The sequence below is a fragment of the Myodes glareolus genome, chromosome 16 (assembly GCF_982192425.1).
Source record: "Myodes glareolus chromosome 16, mMyoGla1.1, whole genome shotgun sequence".
In the NCBI taxonomy this organism is placed as follows: domain Eukaryota; kingdom Metazoa; phylum Chordata; class Mammalia; order Rodentia; family Cricetidae; genus Myodes; species Myodes glareolus.
The window spans coordinates 51130587-51155261 of record NC_142041.1 but is presented as its reverse complement, the minus strand read 5'-3'; the positions used below and the strand labels follow the sequence as shown (position 1 = coordinate 51155261).

General features: G+C 40.6%; 1 protein-coding gene across 6 annotated transcripts in view; it reads left to right on the top strand.

Moving 5' to 3' along the window:
- The window catches only part of Usp45 (ubiquitin specific peptidase 45), a 70991-nt gene that overhangs the window by 28029 nt on the left and 18287 nt on the right, over positions 1-24675 (top strand). For 5 of the 6 annotated variants that reach the window (XM_048419820.3, XM_048419818.3, XM_048419819.3 and 2 more), the window contains exons 8-12: positions 1406-1536; positions 11242-11329; positions 17234-17315; positions 22008-22099; positions 23737-23793. In XM_048419820.3, coding sequence (XP_048275777.3) covers positions 1406-1536; positions 11242-11329; positions 17234-17315; positions 22008-22099; positions 23737-23793 — 450 coding nt within the window. The remainder of the gene's footprint in view (positions 1-1405; positions 1537-11241; positions 11330-17233; positions 17316-22007; positions 22100-23736; positions 23794-24675) is intronic. The other variant, XM_087897219.1, reaches the window with a different exon arrangement.

Here is a 24675-nt window from a genome sequence, read left to right as displayed (position 1 = left end):
GTTCACAGCTAGCTTGTGGGAGCAGTTTAGGGACTGTGGAGCAGTGTTCTGGGTCACACCTCCCAGGAGGCCAAGAGGGATTAACAAGAGAGCAAAGCTTGGTTGGGGAAAAAGACCTAAAATGGGTTAGTTCTTAACACAGTTGCTATTTATTGAGCTTTGTATCGCCTTTAAAAGAAGATGTAACATACCATCCTGTCATGTAATTCCCCATCCCTTTGTTTATTAGTAAAAGGGGAAAAGTAAATGAATTTTTAAAAATGCAATAAAAGGAGGAGGACATGACTTCTCCTAAAGTATGGAGAATTTTGTTGTAGATGTAAGGGATAACGCAGGTAGAGTCCAGGCTGAACATGGCCAACAGACTAAACCTGATCTTGAGAAGGGGAAGGAGAGCAAGAGAGGAACTGCTGACTAAGGTGGCTAACCAAGAGGTGAAGGGCCATAGGAAGTGGAAACCCAGCCCCTGGGAGGGAGAGGTTTAGGGTAGGGGGTGGAGTGAGAAGTGCCAGGAGGAGGCACAGTACTGAGCGATGCTGGGAGAGCTGGCCAGCATCCTCTCTGATATGTTGTTGATAGGCACCTCAGTTAGCCATTTGTTCCTAACAAATGAGACCCAATAGTAAAGTGAAGTTCTAGTAAATATAATTTGGGTTTATTTGTGAATTTATACAAATACCAAGCAGATTTATAATTTTGCTTGTAGAAAAATTCGCAGGTCGAAACAACTGAGGATTGGTGATTTCACCAGGCTTGTGATTAAGTAAAAGGCAGAAGATACTGAAAATACTGTTTTTTGTTTTGTTTTGTTTTTTTAAGCAAGGCATTGTTATGAACTTGGGGATCACAACTTGTGCCTCATATCAGGTCCAACTAGTTGTCCTCAATACACCAACTAAAAAGAGCCAAGTGGAAATGGAAAGGAGGAGAAAAGAGTTATTCAGTATGACCACATTTGGGAAGAAGGACCAAAGACATCCAGCAAACCCTTATGTCCATCTTTGGGGGCCTGAAGTGAGGAAAGTTTAAATAGGAGACCTAGGATATACAAGGGCGTCAGGCTCATTCTGTTAAGTGGTCTGGCAAGGAATTAGAACTGTGTAAAATCAATTTTCCCATCTGGCTGGCACAGGTCCTGTTTCCCAGCATGAGATTACTGGGGAAATTCCGAGTTCTTTGGTGTCCGTTGTTCCAACTGCAATACAGTCAGATTGAGTGACTCAGTCTCTTACAGCATTTAATCCTGCTTTCTCTTTTTAAATATTTTATATATGAAGGACTAAATGTTAATACACTTGAGACAGTTTAGTTACTTTCAGTTAAATAAATATAGCTTTAAGATTCTTGATAATATTTTGCTTTAAAATTATGTATTTCTGACAAAGCATTGATCATGTTTTCAAAGGATCCATTAGTGGTGGAACTTTCAAGCCCTGGACCATTGACTTCAGCCTTCTTCCTGTTTCTTCACAGCATGAAGGAGGCAGAAAAAGGACCCCTTTCTCCTAAAGTTCTTTTCAATCAACTTTGCCAGAAGTGAGTGTGTCTGTATTCTTAATATGAACAATGAGGTCGTAAAGTTCTGATGCATTCCCACTTTACAAGGGTTTTATTCCCACTCTGTTGTTTTGGTTCTGCCCAGACTGACAAGACAAAGAAGCAACATCTGCTAGCCACATCTGTGTGCTTTGTGCAAATTTTCACCATCCTCTTTAGAAGTCAGTGTTCATCCTCATTTTATGTATTAGGAAACAGAGACTCAGAACTGAGGTAGCACCCCTAGTATGGGGGCATCAAAACGGAGAATCAAATGAAGTCTGTTCTGACTCAAGTCTATGATACAATGTTATGTATGTCTGTATCTCCTAGGAAGTTACAACCATTTTTGTGGTTTGGCTAGGCGAGTTGCTTGTGCTAAATGGACATACTGTTTCTGGGGTGGAACTAAGTGGTCAGGCTGGGGAACTAAGTGGGTCAAGCAATTCTTCATAGCTTGAGGCTGTAGCTGAAAGTTTTCTGTGTCCCGACGGTCTCACTGGACTAATTCTGTCCCGCCTACTACTCCCTGCGGCTGGCTATAAAATAATCATTTAGAGGCGTAATATTAATTATAATTGCTTGGCCAATGTCTTAGGCTATTGCTGGCTAACTCTACATATAAGCCAACCCATTTCTAGTAATCTGTGTATTGCCGTGTGGCTTTGTGGTTTACCTGTTCTCTAGTACATCTTGCTCTGGCAGCTTGCCAGCTTCTTCCTCAGTCCCCATGCTTTGCCTGTATCTCTGCTTCGATTTCCTTCTAGCTGTATTCTGCCTTGCCATACGCCAAAGCAGTTTTATTCATCAATCAATAAAAGCAACACATATTTGCAGAGCACAGAATATGCTATCATGGGGATATCTCTCAACTGTAAAATCTAGAAAATAGCATAACAAATACAAGTTTCCTTTGTTGGTGCCTCTCATGTGCCAGGCAAAGCCCACCACCGAGCTACATTCTCAGACCCTTAGCTTCTTTATCTTAAAGGTGAGCTTAGAGGCAAATAGGTCTTATGTGATTTCTCCAGGTATTATCATCTGCTTAAGGGTAAAACCTTCATATGCCTGGAAGTAAACAGACGCCATAAAGAGTTTACCCAGCTTGATGTTTGTAAGAAAAATAAAGCAGAGAAGCAGACGAGTGCTTTATTGAAGCAGTTTCCACAGGATGAAGGTTAAGCTCATTTAGAGAGGCTGAGGAACATACTGTTAATCCCATCAATTGAGAATAAGACCACTACCACAATTTTTTGAACCAAATTTGAAGCTAGTTTTAGTTAAATACTGGCCAGGATGATAGACTCTGGCTCCTATACAATGACTATGAGTCACATTTTGCAGGCTTATAAAGGCAAACCCATAAGATACCATATTTCCCATAAGGTCCAATCAGGAGCAAGCATAAATCCTAACATACTTCTTCCCTGCCACCTGTAACCAAGAAGGGGCAAGAATATATTCTAACGTACTTCCTGCCTGTATACTTTTTGCCTACATATGATCAAGCACACCCAGGGCAGTTTGATCAAACAAACTTGTTTAGGGGAGTGAAAACATGTGTCTTGTTATCTTCCATAAACAGTAGCCTCCAGCATTTCAGGAAGTTTATGTTCTTAAGCAAGGGGCTTACAGGTTAGAAGTATTTTTGTTTTATAGACCTCTTAGGCACAGTAATTAAACTTAAAACATATGTGCATACATGCATGTATGTATCTACCAGGAAGTTACAGCATTTTTGAGGTTTTGTCATAGGAACCCACCAGAAATGAGCACTCGGACACAGTTTTAGCCAGTTAAGTTTTTTTTGTTTTGTTTTGGGGGGTTTTGTTTTGTTTTGTTTTTTCGAGACAGGGTTTCTTTGTAGCTTTGGAGCCTGACCTTCAACTAGCTACGATCTCTGTGGTAGAAGGGGTACATTAAGGTTCCTTCCAGGTTGGATAAGGGCTGGTCAGTTACCTCTGGGCAGTAAAAGCGAGTATAGTAGTCTTTGTTGGAGGGACTTGGTGAGACACCTTGGGAACCAACTGGGTGCAATTTGTTTCTGGTCCTATACAGTCTGCCTCTCTGATGATGAGAGCTGGGAAACTGGAGCCTGGGTGATCTTAGACATAGTGTGCAAACTGTGTGCCCTCTTACTTGTGGTTGCGAAGGCCTCAGCCTATCCTGGAAAGGTATCTGCAAATGCTAGTAAATATCTGTCCCCCGACCAGGAGCCCATGGTGAAACCTAACTGCTAGTCTAGGGAAGGTGACTGAACTCTCATTTGGTGAGATACGAACTGGGGAGGGCAGAGGTTGGGATTAGAATTTGTCTTCTGGTCAGACTCACAGGACTTGGTTATCTTTTTAGGAATAATCCATCAGAGGATGAGTGGTAATGAACTGAGGGGCAAGGAAAGAAGGGTGATTCGGGGAGTGCAGACAGTTAGGGTGTCAGCCGTCAGGGAAAGGGCGTCCGTGTGGACAAGATGGCTCTGGGGATGAGGTCTTGTTGTCGTAGAATCAGGAAGTGACAGGGCGGTCTTGGTTGGCCTTGTTATTGAGAAAAGAGAGAAATCATTGGTCCTCTTCATGTCCACTGCAGCTGCTTGGGTGGGAAGGAGAGCTGCTCCAAGAAATTCCTGTATTAGAAGGGAGTTAATAATTGGGATGAAGGTTGTGTGCATTCAGAGAGGCTTGAGAACGTGTGTGTGCATACACGTGCGTGCCCGTGTATGTGTGTGTGCATGTGTGCATGTGTGTGAGTGTGTGTGTGGTTTGGCAGGGTGAGTTGCTTATGCTAAACAGTCAGGCTAGGACTAAGTGTTGTTTGTTTCTGATAGGGTCTTACTATGTAGCCCTGGCTATCCTGGAACTCCTTCTGTAGACCAGACTGGCCTCTAACTCACGAGAATCCACCAGCCTCTGTCTCCCTAGTACTGGGATTAAGGTGTGGGCCATCAATTCTGGCTTGATAAACTATTCTTTATAGCTCGGGGCTATTGCCAAATACAACCTGACACAATTCCTCATGACCTGAGGCTGTTACCCAACACTGCTAAAACAGCCACTCATTTCTTTTTCTGAAACGGTGAGATGATTGTATGTAACATTACAACTGGTCCTGTTCTCATGGACCTAATAAATTAGTTCGGTCCAGTCACTGAGGTGTGAAGGAAGCAAGTTCCTTAAATAGGGACTTGCATTTTATAGTATTTACAGACTTCAAGATTTTGTTTAAACTTAAACAAGTCCCAAGTGTAGAGGATTTGCCATGCTTCTTTAATTCAGCACAGACCGTTTCTTTGCTCCGTGAAGGCCAGAAAAGACTGTGAGAAGCTTAGAGATCTGACTGCTGCATAAAGTTAGAGTTTTAGGGCATTGCATGCTTTACAAATTTGTTATAATTCTGTCCAAAATAGCTTCATTTGTTTTTATGTTTCCTTCTTTTATTAAGATTTATAAAGTCAAAAATATGTTGAAATAGTTGAGTACTCCTAGACAAAAACTAGGTTCTTGTCTGCCCTTTTCTTCATGATTCACTACAGGGTTACACCTTTCACCTGAGATTTTCAGGGGCAGAAATGTTTTGCACTTGGGTTTGTTCAGATTTTAGAACATTTTTATATATTATGAGCCCTCTTGAAAAAAGGGTTCAAGTACAAACACAAAGTTGACTTATGTTTTATATACCTTGCGAGCATAGCCTGCCAATAAGTTTATTAATTTTTTAAAATGATTTTTATTATGTATATGAGTGTTTACCTGCATATATGCATGTGCGCCCCATGTGTGCCTGATGCCCTTGGAGGCCAGGAGAGAGAGAGAGAGCATCAGATCCCTCAGACCTCCAGTTGAGATGCTTGTGAGTCTTGGGATGTGGGTGCTGAGAAATAAACTCAGGGTTTACAAGCAGCAAATGCTCTTAATGCTGAGCATCTATTGGACATTCTCGGAATATTTTAGGGAACATTTTAGGCAGCTCTATAAAATGCATTTGAAGTGAAGCTAATTTATACTCTTGTTATCTTTTCTTTAGACTTCTTCCTATGCTTGAATTTCTCGGTTCATAGGCTTACTTGGTGTAATTTTTTCCATATTAATTTTTCCTCATTTTTGTTCCCACTTCTTTCTTACCTCCTTGCCTCATCTGTCACTCCTGTACTCTCTTCTTACGTCTCCACTCCCTGCTTATTAATTTAAATCTTAAGTTCCTCTCACATAACCCTCTGGCTGGCCTTGGAGGTAAGTTTCCTAGGGTAACCTTTACTTTATGACCATGATCTGGGTGTGTGGTGTAAAGACTCAGCCTTAGGTACTCAGGCTTCTTTAGTCCTTTTGTGGCCTTGGAAACATTGTCCAGGGACTTTCTTTAGAGTTGTGAGCCTCCATGTGATTGTTGGGAATTGAACTCAAGACTTTTGGAAGAGTAGCCAATGCTCTTAACCTCTGAGCCATCTTTCCAACACTCTTATTTTTTTTAAAATTCGTGTGTGTGTGTGTGTGTGTGTGTGTGTATGCGCGCGCTTTGGTGTATTTATGTGCACTACACATATGCCAGTGCCTTCTGCGGCCAGAAGAACAGCACATTGGATCACTGGAATTGGAGTGGCAGGCGATTGTGGGCCACCTGATGTGGGCATTGAGATCTTAAATCTGGTCTTCTGTAAGAGCAGTGATTGTTTCTAACCACTGAGCCATCTTTCCAGCACTTCTTGCCTCACGACAGCACCACTTGTATTAAGTGATAAGGTTTGAAATCTGAACTGTCCCTTAGAAGTTCATGTGTTAATACACTTGGTCCCCAGCTGCTGGTGCTCCTTTGGGTGGTGTGGGAGAATTGTCTGTATTCTGTCAATCATGTATTTTAATAAAACGCTGATTGGCCAGGCAGGACGTATAGGTGGGTCAACCCAGACAGGAAGTAAAGGTGGGGAGATGAGAACAGGAGTATTTCTTCTGGGAAGAAGGAAGCTCTTCCGCCATTCCTGGGCAAACCACCGAAGAGGCAACAACATGTGAGCTGACAGCTGAAAGAGGTACCAAGCCATATGGCTAACATAGATAATGAAAATGGATTAATATAAGTTACAAGGACTAATAAGTAGCTTGACCTAATGGGCCAATCAGCTTTATAATCTTATGGAGTCCTGTGTGTGATTTTCCTTTGGGGCTTGCCGGTTGTGGGGTACCGGGCGGGACAGATACCCCAACAAGCCGGCCCTCATGCTACATTTGGGGGGTTGTGGAACTTTTGGGATCAGTCAAGAGGATTGTAGTCTGGCCCTATTTCCAGGCCCAGTATCCTCTCTGCTTCCTGATCCACCAAGGTGTGAATAAGCTGCCTGACAAACTCCTACTGCCATGCACCAACTGCTCTGGTGACTAGCCTCTCCCCACCATGATAGGACACACCCTCTGGAAGTCTGAGCTCAGATCAAGCTCTCTTCCCTTCAGGTGTATCTGTCTGATATATTGTCATAATGATGAAGAAAATAATTAATATACTAAGGCATCTTTCCAATGAATGTTCCTCTTATTTAATAGGCTGATTGCCTTCATATGTTTGGATCTGCCAACCTTTTTAAAAGTAAGTTTAAAGGTACTTGATATTGATACCTCAGATAGGATCCTGCAAAAATTTTATAAGTTAATGTATTACATTTTCCAGTTTTCAGTAGAAGAATGAAAAGAAATCCCTAGGTTTATTTTTTTTTTCAGTGATTATTTAGAAGGCAACAAACAGTTTTTACATTATGGAGATGGAGATAGGCAGCTTCTTTGTTCAGAAATGCTCTCCACCCTATGTGTTTGTCTGTTCCCACCGGGCTAAGGGAGACTCTGGAAGGATCTCTGTTTCTGTCCTAGTTGATCTCACTAACGTTGCTTGATATTGACAGCACAGGTCTATTATGTAATTTCTGCCTCTTGTGATGCCAGCTGTAGAGGCTCAAGCAACTCTGGGATCTGTTTCTAGCCTGAGTTTCTCTGACCTACTCCCACAAGCCTTCTCTAACATAACGACGCTATTTGCAGCTACCGAGCAAAAGACTAGCTGAACCGGTGTTTCCTCTTCTGTGTTAACTTCACTGCCAGCTCCCTTAGCTTTGCAGCAGGCACATCAGTGCACTGTAGGGTGGATGTTAATTATGAGACTCTGAGGAATACTATTTAAAGTACTAGATTCTGGGTCATATGAGCCGGATTGGTATTTAGTGACATTTAACTTGTTCCTCTTCATTCTTCTCAAGTAGAAAAATGTAGTTCATTTTTACAAAGTCTTTAACAGTGTTGTTTATATCAAATGAGATTACACACACACATCATAGTGAAATTATTGTAAATTTGTTTTTATGAAATTTCATATCATTTCAGGTGTTACATTAAAGTCTTTTATGCATTTTGTGTTGGTTTTTAGAGGGTGAAGGATGACATCTGGTTTTATTCTTTGCCATGCGGATACAAAGTTTTCTCAGCACTGTTTATTGTTGAAGTGGCTGTCTTCTCTCCAGCATAGGCCTTTGACACCCTTGTTGAAGTGTGTGTTTGTATCTGTATTGTCTGTTCTTTTCTGTTGGTGCACATGACTGTTTTTGTGCCACTGCCTGCCATCTGGCTTTGTTCCTATGGCTCTGTAGAACTGATTGAAATCAGGTATTATGATTCCAGAACTGTTCTTTTGCAGACTTTAAGTTACCAAAATGAACTAAATATTTTCTCTTGGTATCTCTGTGAATAGCGCTTAGCTAGCTCATTTAGTCACAGGAGATCTAATTATTATCTTCCTAGAAGGAAAATATTCCCATAGTTTTCAGTGTGCAATGTATAAGATATTTTCTGTAACTGTGACTATATTTCTTCTAAAATAAAAAGCAAATAATATATTAAGATACAGAATGTATCTTAATCTTTATATTCTTTGAGATAAAATGATAAATCACAGATGTAGTATGAGGGGCTGGCATGTTGGGATTTCTGTCCCGCTCAGTACCCCACAGCCAGCAACTCCCAAGGAAAATCAACCACACAGAGATCTCTATAAGTTATAAGCTGATTGACCCATTAGCTCAGGCTTCTTGTTAACTCTTATAGCTTATATTAACCCATTATTCTGATCTATGTTAGCCATGTGGCTTGGTACCTTTTTCAGCTGTCAGCTTACATGTTGCCTCTTTGGTGGTCTGCGCAGGAGTGGCAGAGGAAGCTTCCTAGAATACTCCCAGTCTCTTTGCTCCACCTCTACTTCCTGTCTGGCTTTCCTGCCTATACTGCCTGCCTGGCCAATCAGCGTTTTATTAAAATATGATTGACAGAATACAGACAATTCTCCCACACCATTTCCCTCTTTTTTTTTTAAACAAAGGAAAATACCCATAGTCCATTTGTTGGGAATGTGGGCGTAGTATTTCAGGCTACTTCCTGCTGGTTGGGGGCGCTGATGATCTTATGGGGACCTAAAGAAAATTTAGAGTTATAATCAAGTCATGACTGGAGTATCCTGTGAGTCTTGATCATCTCAGGCGGCAGTCTTGAATCTGTTCTGGATGTAGAATTCTGTCTTCTGGGCCATCTGTTCCTATTGGAGATTTCTCAGGTGGCCTTCCTTTATTGAACCTGATTTTTTTTAACTCAGAATGAATCCACAGCCTCTCATTTCCTATGGAAACAAAAGCACAATCTCTTCTCCAAAGTAACATACCTTTTGACTTCAGTTTTGAAGCCAAGGTATTTTCAAAATACCTATCTTGGATTGGATCAATTCTGCAGCATTTATAAGCAAATGTCTTTTGGCGACTGTTGCTCCTTCCTCAGCATTCAAACAATTCAAAGAGAGCATAATAACATACAGTATCAAGATTCTCTGTGTATTTTCCATCTTTATGCAGCTTTATTTTAACTTCTATTTCTTTTATTTTTACTTTTACTTTTTGAGACAGGTTCTCTGTATATCTTTGTCCTGGAATAACTCTGTAGACCAGGCTGTCCTTGAACTCACAGAGATCCACTGTCTCTGCCTCCCCAGTGCTAGGATTAAAGGCGTGTGCTACCACACCTTGAACTCAGAGATCTGTTTGTCTCTGCCTCCCAGGCATTGGGTTTAAAGGTGTGTACCACCACACCCTATTTCTCCCTTTCTTTCTTTTTTATTTTTGATGACTTTAACCTTTAGCCTGCATATATTTTTAACACACTGTAAACCATTTAGAGGTTTTCTTTGTCTTTGAATCTCTCTTTACTGCATATCTCTCTTTTTCTGACCACATGAGTCTTTAAGGAGAGGATTAAAGCCGTGGCTTTGACGGCTAGATCCAGCCCATTTCTTAGCTTTCCAGCCTCACAGCTGAGATACCAGCCAGAGCTGTGTTCACTTCCACAACTCTATGGCATTTCAAGGTCCTTGCCAGCAAGCAAACTGCAACATTCTGCTCACAGACCACACTCAGTAGAACTGCCTGCTTGAAAGAGTCAGAGTTTGCCCTGGCAGGACAGTCCAGAAAGCCGGCATTTTAAAACGGCACAGCTTTTTTCCTGCTACAGCTGAAAACCGAAAAGCATGCGTTCAGCTTTTTATCAACACCATTTAAGTGTCTCGTGACAGGACCTCTTAAAAGAGCTGCAGGGTTTTGCAGCTAAAGCTGAGTCAGGAAGCCTCTCTTAGATGAGAGCATTTGCTTGCCTCTAGCAAGCAGAGCAGAACCAAAAAATTGCTGCTACCAAGAAAATATGCTTTACTCTATTCTTTCCCAAGCTTCCTCAAGCTTTCTGTGGATTCAGTTATCCACGTGATATTTGCTCTTGGTATCTCTGTGAATAGCGCTTAGCTATCTCATTTAGTCACACAGGAGATCTAATTATTATCTTCTTAGAAGGAAAATATTCTCATAGTTTTCAGTGTGCAATGTATAAGATACTTTCTGTAACTGTGTGACTATATTTCGTCTAAAATAAAAAGCAAATAATATTTATATTAAGATACAGAATGTATCTTAATCTTTTTATTCTTTGAGATAAAATGATAAATCACAGAGGCTTGGGTTGAGTGCTGTTTTTCTTGCTGACTGTATGACATTGCATATTATTTTAATATCTCTTCTGATCCCTTTAGTTGTACCTTTTTGTTGGGACTAACAGGTCCTCAATAATGACACGGAGACTTATTATTAATTATGAAAGCTCAGATGATTACTGAGACGTGCTACTAACTAGCTCTTAACCCCGTTTTTAAAATCAGTCTACTTTTTGTCTCATAGTTTTATTACTTTTACTCTGTACTACCCAGGCTGCTTTCTTTCCATCTGGCTGTTGACGCCCTCCTTTTTCTTCTCAGCTTTCTATGTGCCTGAAAATCCTGCCTAGCTATTGGCCGTTCAGCTCTTTATTAAATGAATCAGAATGACACATCCTTACAGTGTACAAAAGGTTTATTCCACAACAGGTCCCTCATTTTCAACTTGAGAACATAGCACATCTCAGTGAGATTGTTTGGGGAAAGGGAGTTAGTGTGTGTAAAGCTGCTGTGTAAAGTACTGTGTGTGGCATGCCTGGTAAAGGTGAGTGCCTACCCAGTGGACTCATTTGCACTGAAACAGGAATAGCATCTTGTCTGTTTAATTGAAAAGCAGTAAACTGACCATTAATTTATTTCAAGGTGGTCTTAAATAAGTTTGATGTGTCTGATGATCTGTAAAATGACTGTTTTTTTTTTCTTTGCTGCTCTGTTTAGGGCTCCTCGGTTTAAAGGGTTCCAGCAACAGGACAGTCAGGAGCTGTTACACCATTTGTTGGATGCAGTGAGGACAGAGGAGACAAAGGTCAGATTTCTTAATGTGTGTCACATGTTCTCTTTAAGGCAAGGATATTAATCTGGACTAATGTCTGTAATTTTAAAGAAGAGTGGCCAGTAATTTTTATCTATATTTTTGCCTTTCTTCAGTAAGATTGTTTCTCTTGTAGCCCTCTTTTTGCTTTTTCTTAATGTCTCCCAGCTCTTAAATCAACTCAAAATAGCTTAGAGACAAAACTCACTATCCACTGTACATATCTACTCAAGAGGCTGAGGCAGGAGGATTACTTGGACCTGGGAGTTTATAATGAGAGACCTCAGGAAAAGAGCCAGGCATGTTTTTAATTCCATTACAAGGGTAGTGAAGGTCTCCGAGTCTGAGGCCAGCCTGGTCTACATAGTGAGACTCTGTCTCAGGAAGGAAGAGTGGGAGGAAGAAATAAAAAGAAGGGTATAAAGGTTGTTTTAATTACTGAGGCAAGGCATATAAACACAGAAGACAAACAACAGTCTAGAAAGCAGCCCCTGTCCCCTCATCCCCTTATCTCTGGTTTCTTCAGCTCTTGGTCTCTTCACTTCTGTAGAAGACCGAGTGGCATTTGCTTCCCATGCTGAAGCCAGCACAGTGCTCGCCATAGTTTGCACGCTTCAGTTTCACACATGCAAACCATAAACCAACTGCTGTGAGTTTGGAGTTCTCAGAGTAAACCTTCGTTGTCCCATACTGGGTTAGGCTCCACTCATGGGCAGGGGAGTAGAACCTCAGCTGTGTGAGTCAGGAAAGATCTCTGAAAAGAATAGCTGCTAATGGAGGCTCCTCAGGCAGTGCTATTCCAGCCCTGTACTTTAGCACATTGCTTGTTTATTGGCTTTAATATGGCATCAGTGAGATTGAACTTCCTGGGGGACTCTTATGTAGATAGTATATAGATAGTGTATCAGAGAGGGTACAAAATATTAAAGATGTCAGATACACAACACATCTTCTACATTGCTGCATCTCTGATGTATTTAAAAGTACACGTTAGAACGTAATCACTAAAGTCCTGTGTGGATGGTATTTGGAAATGGGATCTTCGGGGGTATTTGGAGTTAAATAAGGTGTGAGAATGAGGAGGGATCCAAGCCAGCACACTCGCTCTTGTCACACCCTAAGGTGCCTCCCATGTCAAACACAAGAAACCTTGTAGGATGCTGTTCTCTTTTCTCCCTTGACTTTTAAAAGACGGGTCTCACTCTATAGCCTAGGCTGGTAAAAACTTCTCCTCAAAGTGAGTACACTTCTCAGTCTATGTAGTAATATGAAATATAGCGGTCAAGTATAAACAAAGCGCTTCCGTGCTTGCAGCAGGTGTTACTGGGCAAGGTAGGATCCCGTTCTCCCTCCTTCACTCACCCAGGGCCTACAGAAACTGAGCAAGCGCTCTTAAAAGCCCAGTTTCTTTGAACTGTAGCATTGTGTTAATGGCCAGATTTTAGTGGGGCGAGGTAGGGTTCTAATATTTTATTAAAAATTATTTCAGCACAACGAAGAACGAGTTGATGTCTGTGTTCTATAGAACAGTGTGTGCTGTGACCATGCCCTTTGCTGATTGCTTCACTGACTGGATCTCCAGACTCCCTTCTTCTTCAGCTCTCGTCTGTTTTCACTTTTGAACCTGGTTACCATCTGTTAAGATTTTTGTCATGATTTGGCGTGGATAGTCTAGTAATTCTAGCACTCTGGAGCCAAGAGGATGGAGGGTAATAAGTTCTGGCAAGCCTAGGCTATATAGTAAGATCCTGTCTCAAAAACCAACAATACAAAAGAAAGAGTGTGTCCTTTCTAACTCGTTTCCTAAGTCGGAGAAAGGTACTGTTGTTTTATTTCCTTCTTTATACCTGGATGGAGTTCTCTGAGTACAAGAACAAGTTTATTACAGCTCCTAGTGAGAACCTGAGTGGGAAAGCCAAGTCGCCCATTATGTAGGTTATTCCTGGTTTCCCGGGGATCTGCAACTTTTTTGAGTATGTTATCATTTGAATAAGTCAGTGGTTAACTACCACACCGTGTTATACCTATTTTTTAAAAAGATAAATTAAGAAATTTATAGTTGAAATTTGGAGACATTAACATTCCCATGAGCTAAAATTTAATCATACTTTCTTACAGCTTTATAGCTTTTTTCTGCAGAAGTATGTTTATTATTTGATGATAGTCCTACATCATTGCAAATTAAATTTTTTCCATGCATTGTTTTTCTCTGTCATATAATATCATAAAAACTCAGGAAGTATATGCTGCTCTTATTCTGCCATTTGAGGGCCATAGCTAGTTTGACAAGATTGAAATGTCATGTCTGTGGATGTACTTAGCCTCACAAGTGGATCAGTGTGTTGGTTGGTTACAGTGAGCCCGCAGATGGGAGCGGCATTGTCTTGCCTGGGGAGGAGCAGATGCTAAGTGTGCTGTGGTGTACACGTGCCGCTGCCTTGATGGAAGAAAGGCTGCAGCATTATGTTTGCCACCAGATCGTGGAGAAATGACTTACAACCTCTCATATTGTCTCTGTAAAGGGTTTGCTTGTGACTATAAGGTTGAGGGATATACTACTGCTAAATTGAATATAGTGCTAAAGGGAACATGTGGTCAAATTATACATATTTGTGTATGTACAGAATTTATAATTACATTTACTATAAGTAGTTCCTTTATGGGCAGCCTTTGTTTTCTTTGCTTTTGTTCCCTTCTAATTTGAGCTTTCACTAAGATTAGACTTATAATTTTAAAGATACCTCACTTTAATCCAGTGTTGAGTAAGATTATGTTAAAGTCAGAAGTCTCAGCTGCACTCTATCACATGTGTGTTTAAGCATCTCCATCCCTGGCTTTCCCTTTTCTACTAACATTTAGGTGATTGTGTCTGTGTGTATGTGTGTGTGTGTGTGTGTGTGTGTGTGTGTGTGTGTGTGTGTGCGCGCGCGCGCGCACGTGTGTGTGTGTGTGTGTGTGTGTGTGTGCATGCACGCATCTTACGAGTTTATTATAGATGTATAGGTGGGAGCATAATAGGGAGAGAGCCGTGCTGACAGAATGCGGCCTGGAGTCAGCAGGGCTAGCCAGGTGCTGTAGCTTCAACACAGGGCCTTGTGTTTGTCAGGCAAGCACTCTACCAAGTGAGTTACTTCCTCAGCTCTCTCAAGTCACGTTTGAGACCTTTACTATACTTCGTAGAAGTAATTTGGAATCTTTTAAAAATGAATTCTATGCCTTTAAAGCAGGTTTGATAGTAATCTGTGAAAATTTTAGGCTTTTATTCTTTCTTTTCCTTCCCTCTTTTCCTCTTTCTGGCATGGTAGATGATTTTCTGCCTCTCCTATAATTAATTTTAAAAATTGTATTTTCCTAGAAAATTACCTACTATATTTTTTTCAAATGTAATTATGTTAGAAAGTATTCTCTTGGGGTTATTTAAATTTTATTTAACTTTCTTAGTTACTTGTTTAAGTATGATATTAAACTTCCCTTTATTATATAAAGATTAGCTAGTACTTTTACTTATCCTATACAGATAGAATTAGTTTTGGTTTCATGTATTATTTATCTCCAGTTTCTGTTTTCATTTCCTTTGAAGCTTTTCCTTCTACTTTTGTTTGGTTTTAGCATCCCTTGTCTCAATTCATAATTTGACTGCTTAGTCCATTTGTTTTTATTGTTTTCAATTTATTTAAATATTTAAGGTGTGAAATTTCTTCTGAACATTGGGAAATATCTTAGATTCTGATATGCAGTGTTTTTATTTTTTTGTTGAAGTGTACCACATAGTGTCTCTAGGGCTTTTTTTTTTAACAGAGAATTCTGTATCATTTTTACAGTGTAAAAAGCCATTTTAGGGTCTGGAGAGATGGCTCAGCATTTAAGAGCACTGGCTATTCTGGTAGAGCCAAAGATGGATTCTCAGCTCTCATGCTGGGGTGTTCACAAAGACTGTAACTCCAGCCCCAAGGGATCCAGTGCTCTCCTCTAGATTTTTGGGTTCCTGCAAATCAAACATATCTTATACAGAGTTGCAAATAAATGAATAATAAATCTTCTTTAAAGTCCGTTTTAGGCAATAGAGTTGGGTTTTAATGCATGCACGCGCACACGACACGTGTGTGTGTGTGTGTGTGTGTGTGTGTGTGTGTGTATGTATGTGTGTGTGTGCACGCGCGCGTGCGCGCATGTTCTCATATGTGAGTGCATGTATGTTTCTGCATGGAGGCCCGAAGTTGACTTTGGTATTTTCTTTAATAGTTCCTCACCCTGTATTTTGAAGCAGCATCTCTTACTGAACCCAGAAGTCGTCCTCTCAGCTAGTCTAGCTAGGCCGCTTGCTAGAGGAGTCCCTGCCTACACCTTTCCTGCTCTGGAATCCCAGGCAGCCCCCACACCCACCTTGGCTTTGTGGGAGGCAGGGTTTCTGGAGGTTCATATTTCTGGTCATCATGGTTACATGGCAAGTGCTGTACCACCAAGCTATCTCCCAACCCTCTGTCTCTCAGACAGTAGTTATAGAGTAAAACCTGTGAGCAATGTGTAGAAAAATGTCTTTTGAAAGATGACAAGCTTCCCTTTACCCTATGTAACATCACAAATTACATTTGACAAAATTCATCTTAATTAGAGGCCCAACTAACTGAAGGCCAATAATTTGTTGACTTAAATGAATATTTATTATTGTAATATATTCTTTTATTCTGTTTCAAAATGTCTTTTTTGGAAGATTGAGACTTTCCTAACATAGACAGAAGATGGAGAGATAAGGACTATGAGTGTGTGACTTAGTGGTAAAACTCTTCCCTAGTGTGTGTGGGCCTCAGTTTCGGAGCTCAGCATCACGTATGAACATGTGCATACACAGGTGTGGAAATAGAAACCTCGTAACTTGCTGTAAGCAGGTGAAGTCATTATTGACGACTGCGTGTAATGATCACCATAATTGTGATTTGGGAAATTCTTGGTAGGTGTTAGTTGACAGTCTGGACTTTAGGGTCCGTGTGTGTGCACTTTCTCTGGAGAGACTGCAGCGACGAGTCTGATAGCTTCTTATATATTAAGGTTTCTTCATAGACAAGAAATTTCATGTGATCTGATCTTTTTTGTTCTTTTCATATTTATATCTTGATAAAGAATGCCAGTTTAGATAGAAGGAGAAGGGGCAGAGGGACTCTTACTCTGAACCTGAGGAGAAGCTGAACTAACTGGGGTAGTTGCTTTTGTAGCTACTAAGAATGCTTTAAATCTGAGAGGAAACCTAAACACAAAGCTGCTGCTCATCTGGAAAACTTCACGTTAGAGAGCCTGTAGAACTTTGCCTTTGTGTTTGAAGTTGTTTTAGAAGCAGGGTCTCCCTCTAGTCCAGACTGGTTCTTCCTCACTATCCTGCCCCTTCCTCCCACTGCCGAGATTATAGGCATGCACTATCATCTCCAGCTAGAGGGTTTGTTCCTTTTTGGGGTTTTAGAACTGAAAGATAGAATACACTTAATGTTTCTAAATATGTATAACATAGGGAAATCTCAATTTCACAAAAATCTTTCAAAACAAATAAAACTACGTATCCCAGGGGACTGGAGAGATGGCTCAGAGGTTAAGAGCACTGACTGCTCTTCCAGAGGTCCTGAGTTCAATACCCAGTAACCACATGGTGGCTCACAACCATCTGTAATGAGATCTGGTGCCCTCTTCTGGCCTGCAGGCATACATGCAGACAGAACACTGTATACATAATAAATAAATAAAAATATTTAAAAAAAAACCTACGTATCCCAACAGTAAGTACCTATTTAAGATTCAAATATTTTATTTTCAGGGTAGGAACCATAGTGTATCTTGCTATTTGCAAGTCTTTTTTATTGAGAATGAGATCTTCATTGACCACCACTAGGTTCTCTTATCTTTGTTTTACAGAGGATACAAGCAAGCATTCTAAAAGCATTTAACAACCCAACTACTAAGACTGCTGATGATGAAACTAGAAAAAAAGTCAAAGGTAGGTCGGTTCTGTTAAAGGTACCTTATGGATAGCCAGGCAGTGCTGAGTACCAGCACTCAGGAGGCAGAGGCAGGTGGATCTCTGTGAGTTCAAGACTAGTCTGGTCTACAGAGCGAGTTCCAGGACAGGTTCCAAAAGTTACAGAGAAACCTTGTCCCCCCCCCAAAAAAAAAAAAAACACAAAAAAGAAAAGAAAAGTGCGTTGTAGAGCAATATAATAAAGGTTTCTTCATCCCTGTAAGACTCAAGGAACATTGCAGAGTGGGTGGGGGAAGCATCTAAGAGCCTAGGGGGGCAGGGAAGGGGAGAGTGTTGGAGAACACTTTCCTCTGGACATAGCCTACCTTGCACCCCAGAACTCTCAGTGTCTGTGATTTCCCAGTCCCTGAACAAACATGTTGAGAAGAGTGGAAGGATCAGAAAGCTCATGCTTCCCTGAGAGTAGAAATGCTGCTTGAGGTTGCTAGAGGGAGACTTTTTTTCAGAGTCTAACCACTGGTAAGATGCCATGCATCTGTAAATAGCAGTCTGTACCCGTGCTTCTGTAGGGACAAGGAAAAGGGGATCAGTGGGAATGGGGGGGCACAAAAGACATTGGTGTCTCCTTTTCCATAGTCTAATGCTAGCTAGTAGTTCAGAGGTAGGGCCCCAAGAGTGCCTTGGTTTATTGATAATTCTGGTCTTGTGTGGTCCTGTTGCAATAACTACGGTTGGTGTGAGTTGATGATTATGGTAGTTGCATCCCATCTAGGAAATGACATTTTATAGCCCTTCACCCTTCTTCTGGCTCTTACATACTTGCTGCCCCTCATCCGCAGTGTTCCGGGCCTTAGAGAGACTGGTGTAGGTGACGTGTATGGGGAAGGGCCCACACTGGCTCTGTTCTCTGCTCCTGGGGCACTCATGAGTATGCACTCATCACTGTTCATTTAGGGTGGGCATCTCTGATTTAGGCTGGGAGACACTTGTCTGAAGAACGCAGTTTGCTGCTCTGTCTAGTTCACTATCACAAACATTTCCCCCTTTGCGTCTATGCCCCTGTACCTACATTGTCACCTACATCAGTATCAGCCATTGGTTCGCCACCTCTGTAGAGAGGGTATCGAGGTCAGTTCAGAGGGCAATTCCATCTCCTTGTTTTATCTAGACAACATGACCCTATGCTCTAAAGACATTGCAGTTTCACTGTTTATTTCAGAGACTACAAATAGCAGCACATTCTGCCTGCTCCAGCGTTCGCTACATGCCTGTCAATGTAAGCCAAGCCAGTGACTTCTAGATACTGCAGTTTGAGTGTGTGTCCTGTGACACCCAATTCCTACTTCAGTGTATGTTCTGCCTTGGAATACTCTATTAGTATGAAGTCATCATTATAAAGGGTGCTTATTTCTGAGTTTTATTTTGTAGTATTAAACTGTTTATAATACATGACTATAATTGATAAGTAAGTGCTCTAATATTCTATTGTAGTTTCAGGTTTACGACTTACTTTCTCAGCCAGGTGTAGTGGCACAGGCCTTTAATCCCAGCACTTGGGAGGCAGAGGCAGGTGTATCTCTCTGAGTTCGAGGCTAGCCTGGTGTACATAGTAAGTTCCAGAGCTACATAGTGAGACCCTATCTCGGAAGTGGGGGCAGTTGGAGGACTTAATGTCTCCAGTGTGCACCTTGTTGCTCTGTGCTGTGATGCTGCCATCTAGTGCAGGTTGGCTGCAACAGCCCTGGTTTCTTTCCATTTGTCAGTTCTCCTTTTAATCCCTTGTTCGATTTTTCTTAATGAAACACTGTATTTCTTAATAGTTACTATAAAATGTCTATTGGTATTAAAGTATATCTTCTCTTATTAAATGCTTTGGATAATGCTTTTAATAATTTTCTACACTTTCTCTGAAGGTAGAGGCTTGCAAAGGATAGGAGTTTGAAAGCAAGATGAACAGTTTTATTAATATACTTTCTGTCTCAGAAAACTTTAAACATCTGTCCAAACAGAAGGATTAGCACAATGCCTCTTCTTGTGTGTGTGTGTCACCTAACTTAACTACATTCATAGCATATTGTTTGGTCAGTATCATCCAATACGTGGCTATTTTAAAGTAAACCATTAGCACAGTTTCCTTTGATCTGTAAGGACTTCATAAACACAATAATTTCAGCTTTTAAAAGTAATCACCAGGCACACGTATGTACATGTTCACATGAGTTATTAATTGCCCATGGTCACTTCTTACACTGTGCTTCACATACCTGTTTCTTACATCCCCTTTCATAGCCGTGGCTCTGGAATCTTTAGCCTCAAAGACTGTTATTTTCCCTGGTCGGTCTACCTCTACACTAGGAACAGAGGCATCAAAAGAGATTAGTGGGAGTAGCTGGGGTGTGATATAAGTTAGTAGTCATTGCTTGTTGCAAGGAGCCGCTTGTTCGTTCTGGTCGCCCAGAATGAAAATAACCACACAGAAACTGTATTATTTAAATCACTGCTTGTCCCATTAGCTCTAGCTTCTTTTTTTAATTGATATTTATTGAGATCTACATTTTTCTCTGCTCCCCTCCCTGCCTTTCTTCTCCCCTCTTCAAACCTCCCACAAGGTCTCCATGCTCCCAATTTACTCAGGAGATCTTGTCTTTTTCTTTCTACTTCCCATGTAGATTAGATCTATGTGAGTCTCTCTTAGTGTCCGCATTGTTGTCTAAGTTCTCTGGGATTATGGTTTGTAGGCTGGTTTTCTTTGCATTATGTTTTAAAAACACCTATGAGTGAGTACATGTGATAATTGTCTTTCTGTGTCTGGGTTACCTCACTCAGAATAATGTTTTCTAGCTCCATCCATTTTCCTGCAAAATTCAAGATGTCGTTATTTTTTTCTGCTGTGTGGTACTCCATTGTGTAAATGTATCACATTTTCCTTATCTATTCTTTGGTCAAGGGGCATTTAGGTTGTTTCTAGGTTCTGGCTATGACAAACAAAGCTGCTATGAACATAGTTGAGCACATGTCCTTGTGGCACGATTGAGCATCCTTTGGATATATATCCAAAAGTGATATTATTGGGTCTTGAGGAAGGTTGTTTCCTGATTTTCTGAGAAATCGCCACACTGATATCCAAAGGGGTTGGACCAGCTTGCATTCCCACCAGCAATGCAGGAGTGTTCCCTTTTCCCCACAACCTCTCCAGCATAAGTTGTCATCTGTGTTTTTGATCTTGGCCATTCTTACAGGTGTAAGATGGAATCTCAGAGTTGTTTTGATTTGTATTTCTCTGATGACTAAGGATGTTGAACATTTCCTTAAGTGTCTTTCAGCCATTTTAGATTCCTCTGTTGAAATTTCTCTGTTTAGGTCTGTACTCCATTTTTTGTTGTTGTTGTTGTTGGATTATGTGTTCTTTTGGTGTCCAGTTTCTTGAGTTCTTTGTATATTTTGGAGATCAGACCTCTGTGTGATATGGGGTTAGTGAAGATCTTTTCCCATTCTGTAGGCTGTCATTTTGTCTTGTTGACCGTGTCCTTTTCTTAACAGAAGCTTTTCAGTTTCAGAAGGTCTCATTAATTGTTTCTCTCAGTGTCTGTGCTGCTGGGGTTATATTTAGAAAGTGGTTCCCTGTGCCAATGCATTCAAGTGTACTTCCCACTTTCTCTTCTATAAGGTTCAGTATGGCTGGCTTTATGTTGAAGTGTTTGATCCATTTGGATTTGAGTTTTGTGCATGGTGATAGATATGGGTCTATTTTCATTCTTCTACATGTTGATATCAAGTTATGCCAGCACTACTTGCTAAATATGCTTTTTTTCCATTTGATATTTTTTGCTTCCTTTTCAAAAACCAGGTGTTCAAAGATGTATGGATTCAGTTCCATTGGTCCTCCTGTCTGTTCTTATGCCAATACCAGGCTGTTTTCAGTACTGTAACTCTGTAGTAGAGTTTGAAGTCAGGGATTGTAATGCCTCCAGAAGTTCTTTTATTGTACAGGATTGTTTTGGCTATCCTTGGTTTTTTGCCTTTTCATGTGAAACTGAGTACCATTCTTTCGAGGTCTTTGAAGAATTTTGCTGGGATTTTGATGAGCATTGCGTTGACTCTGTATAGCTCTAGCTTCTTATCGGCTAACTCTTACGTATTAATTTAACTCATTTCTATTAATCTGTGTATTGCCATGAGGTTGTAACCTACCAGCTAAGTTTCAGCATGTCTGTCTCCCAGGGTGGCTCCATGGCTTCTCCCTGACTCTGCCTCCTTTCTCCCAGCATTCAGCTTAGTTTTCCCCACCTAGCTCTGTTCCCCTATAGCTCTGATATAGGCCCAAAGTAGTTCCTTTATTAGCCAGTGGTATTCACAGCATACAGAGGGGAATCCCACATCAATTGCTATACTTATTTTACCTCTTAGAAATAGTTTTGGCTGGCAAGATGACTTAGTCAATAAAGGTGTGTGCTGCCAACCCTGATGACATGAGTTCAGTCCCTGGAACCTGCTTGAGGTTAATTCTTACACATCGTGGTACTTAATACTCATATTTCCTTTACAGAATGTAAAGGAGAAAGAAGTAGCATAATATAATAAATACATTATTGAATATAATATGGAAGCTATACTTTATCCAGATAACTTTTGAATACACAAATAATGGCATGTAACTGTTGGATCCGTGTTTTGTGAATTTTTTAATTAAAAAGTGGGTGCTTTTTACAGCCTACGGAAAAGAAGGCGTGAAGATGAACTTCATAGATCGGATCTTTATTGGTGAATTAACAAGCACAGTCATGTGTGAAGAATGTGCAAATGTATGTACCTAGAATTCACTTCATGGGATACACCTCAATCACATTGTTTCTGTTGTGCTGTGCTTTATTTCTCAAGTGTCACAGTGGTTATTTATAGCTGTTTGATAAACTGATAGACTTACTTTCAGTAACGATTACTTTGCAATAACAATTCAGATTCCCAACCTCACTTCACACAACTAAAGCCACTTCAAGGACATTAGTGGTGTCCTAGAAATGACAGTGTTATGTAAGTGAACTGCTTTTCCTTTATGAAGACTCAAGTGCTTGCTGGAGCTCAGAGATGCTAAAGCTTCTAGCACACAAGACCTGTTAATGAGGAAAGCAGAAATGCCTGTTATGGCAGCAGCCAGCACAGTTAACTTCCCTGTAGCGATCAGATGGAGAAAGAACACAGCAGCTCAGGTAATCCTGAGGAGAGTGCATTTCTCCTGCAGTCAGCTTGCTGTTTACTTGCTCTGACTTACAACAGCTAGTGGTAATGGCAGCAAAGAGGTGTTCTTCTACATGCAGTGTTGAAAGTCATTAAAAAGACCTGTGACAGGTGACTACATAGTAATGCTTGTAAAATACACCTGTCACTTCTAAAAAGTAAGCACCTTTTTAAGTTTTTCTACGTAAACGTGTTTGTTTTTATGATTTCATTTTTCCTCTTGCCTTACCTGAGTCTATTCTTACTTCACTTTTCTTGGCTCCCCTCCCTGTTTTGCTGTGTATATGTAGCCCAGGCTGGCTTTGAACTGTTTCTTCCATATCAGCCTCCCAGGCGGTAAGACTGCACCGTGCCTGATAAGCCAGCCATCTCAATATGATCGGATATATGAGCTTCTAATTTAGGTTGAGGTGAGAAACGAGTAACGGTCACAGTGTGGTGCCCTAAATTGCGGTCATATAAAAAGACTGTCACACTTGATTTAGTTTGTGTGTGTGTGTGTGTGTGTGTGTGTGTGTGTGTGTCTTGACTCAAATCTTTGAATTTAGTATTAACTCTTATTTTAATACTGTCTATAAGAACATAAAACATGCATGCATTTTTATAGATTTTTCAACTGCTTGATAAGAAATAGTTCTAAAAATGTGACCGAGTTGATAGGTTAAACTTTATTAGATTTTAATAAAGAGTCTGAATGTTTAGTTTTTCTGCCCTCCCTAATTTTATAAAACTAGGGTTATTGTATCTCCTCTTGCCTATGACATTAAAACATAGAAGGTGACTATAGCTTTTTCCAAGATTTAAAGAACTTTGGGCACAGACACTGATTTCTCTCTTACATAGATATCTTCAAAAGCAGAATTTTCCTAAGAAATCAGTCAAACATTGTCATCTATGCTTTCTCTCTCTCTCTCTCTCTCTCTCTCTCTCTCTCTCTCTCTCTCTCTCTCTCTCTTCTGGACACAGGGTTTCTCTGTGTAGCAGTCCTGGCTGTCTTCAAACTCACAGAGATCCACCTGCCTCTGGGGTTAAAGGCATGCCCCAGCTTTCTGCTTTTTTTTTTATTTATTTAACACTTCATATTTTGTCTTAACTTGAGACTTGAAGTCACCTGGGAAGTTTGATTTGTTTTGCTCATTGACAACAGTGTGTATCTATGTTAGACTCTAACTGACGTTCTTAATCTGCTTTTTCTTTTTTCAAGGTCTCCACCATGAAGGACCCCTTCATTGATATTTCCCTTCCTATCATAGAGGAAAGGGTAAGGAGGAGGAACCAAGAAACTCCTGGGAAGGGCGTGCATTCATTCTTCAAGCATCTGTTGAGCTTATTATCAGTTTCTCAAAGTCATGTCGTTTACACAGAACTGGGTTTGCGTAGTGTATCTGATTACCAGGGTTCTGTACATGTGCATAAAGTGTATGTGTTTCCTTAGATCTTCAACAGTCCGCCAGCTCCCGAATAATGACACAGAGAGTTTTTATTAATTATGAAAGCTTGGTCTTAGCTTAAGATTGTTTCCAAATAGCTCTTCAAACTTAAATTCACTGGGGCTGGAGAGATGGCTCAGTGGTTAAGACCATTGACTGCTCTTCCAGAGGTCCTGAGTTCAATTCCCAGCAACCATATGGTGGCTCACAACCACCAATAATAAGATCTGGTGCCAACTTCTGTCTGCAGGACAGACCATTGTATGCATAATAAATAAATAAGTCTTTAAAAAAATTTAAATTCACCCATTTATATTCATCTACATTCTGCCACGTGGCTTGTTTCCTCTCTTCAGTTCCGTATGTCCGACTTCCTCTCAGTCAGGCTGCAAGTCTCCTTCCTACCTTGGATTCCTTCCTAGAGTGCTTATCTTTGCCTAGAAGCCCTGCCTGTCCTCTTCCTGCCTAGCTATTAGCCATTCATCTCCTTACAAAACCAGTCAGGATGCCTTAGACAGGTGAAGTAAAACAGAGACACATCTTTACACAGTATGCAAAAAGATTATTCCAACATTTGTATTTTGAAATTGTTAAGAAAATTGCCTTTTTAAAGTGGGTTGGAGAGAAGGCTCAGCAGTTAAATTACTGGTTGTGTTTCCAGAGGACCTGGGTTCAATTCTGAGTACCCATATGACTTGTGAGCTTACAGTTGT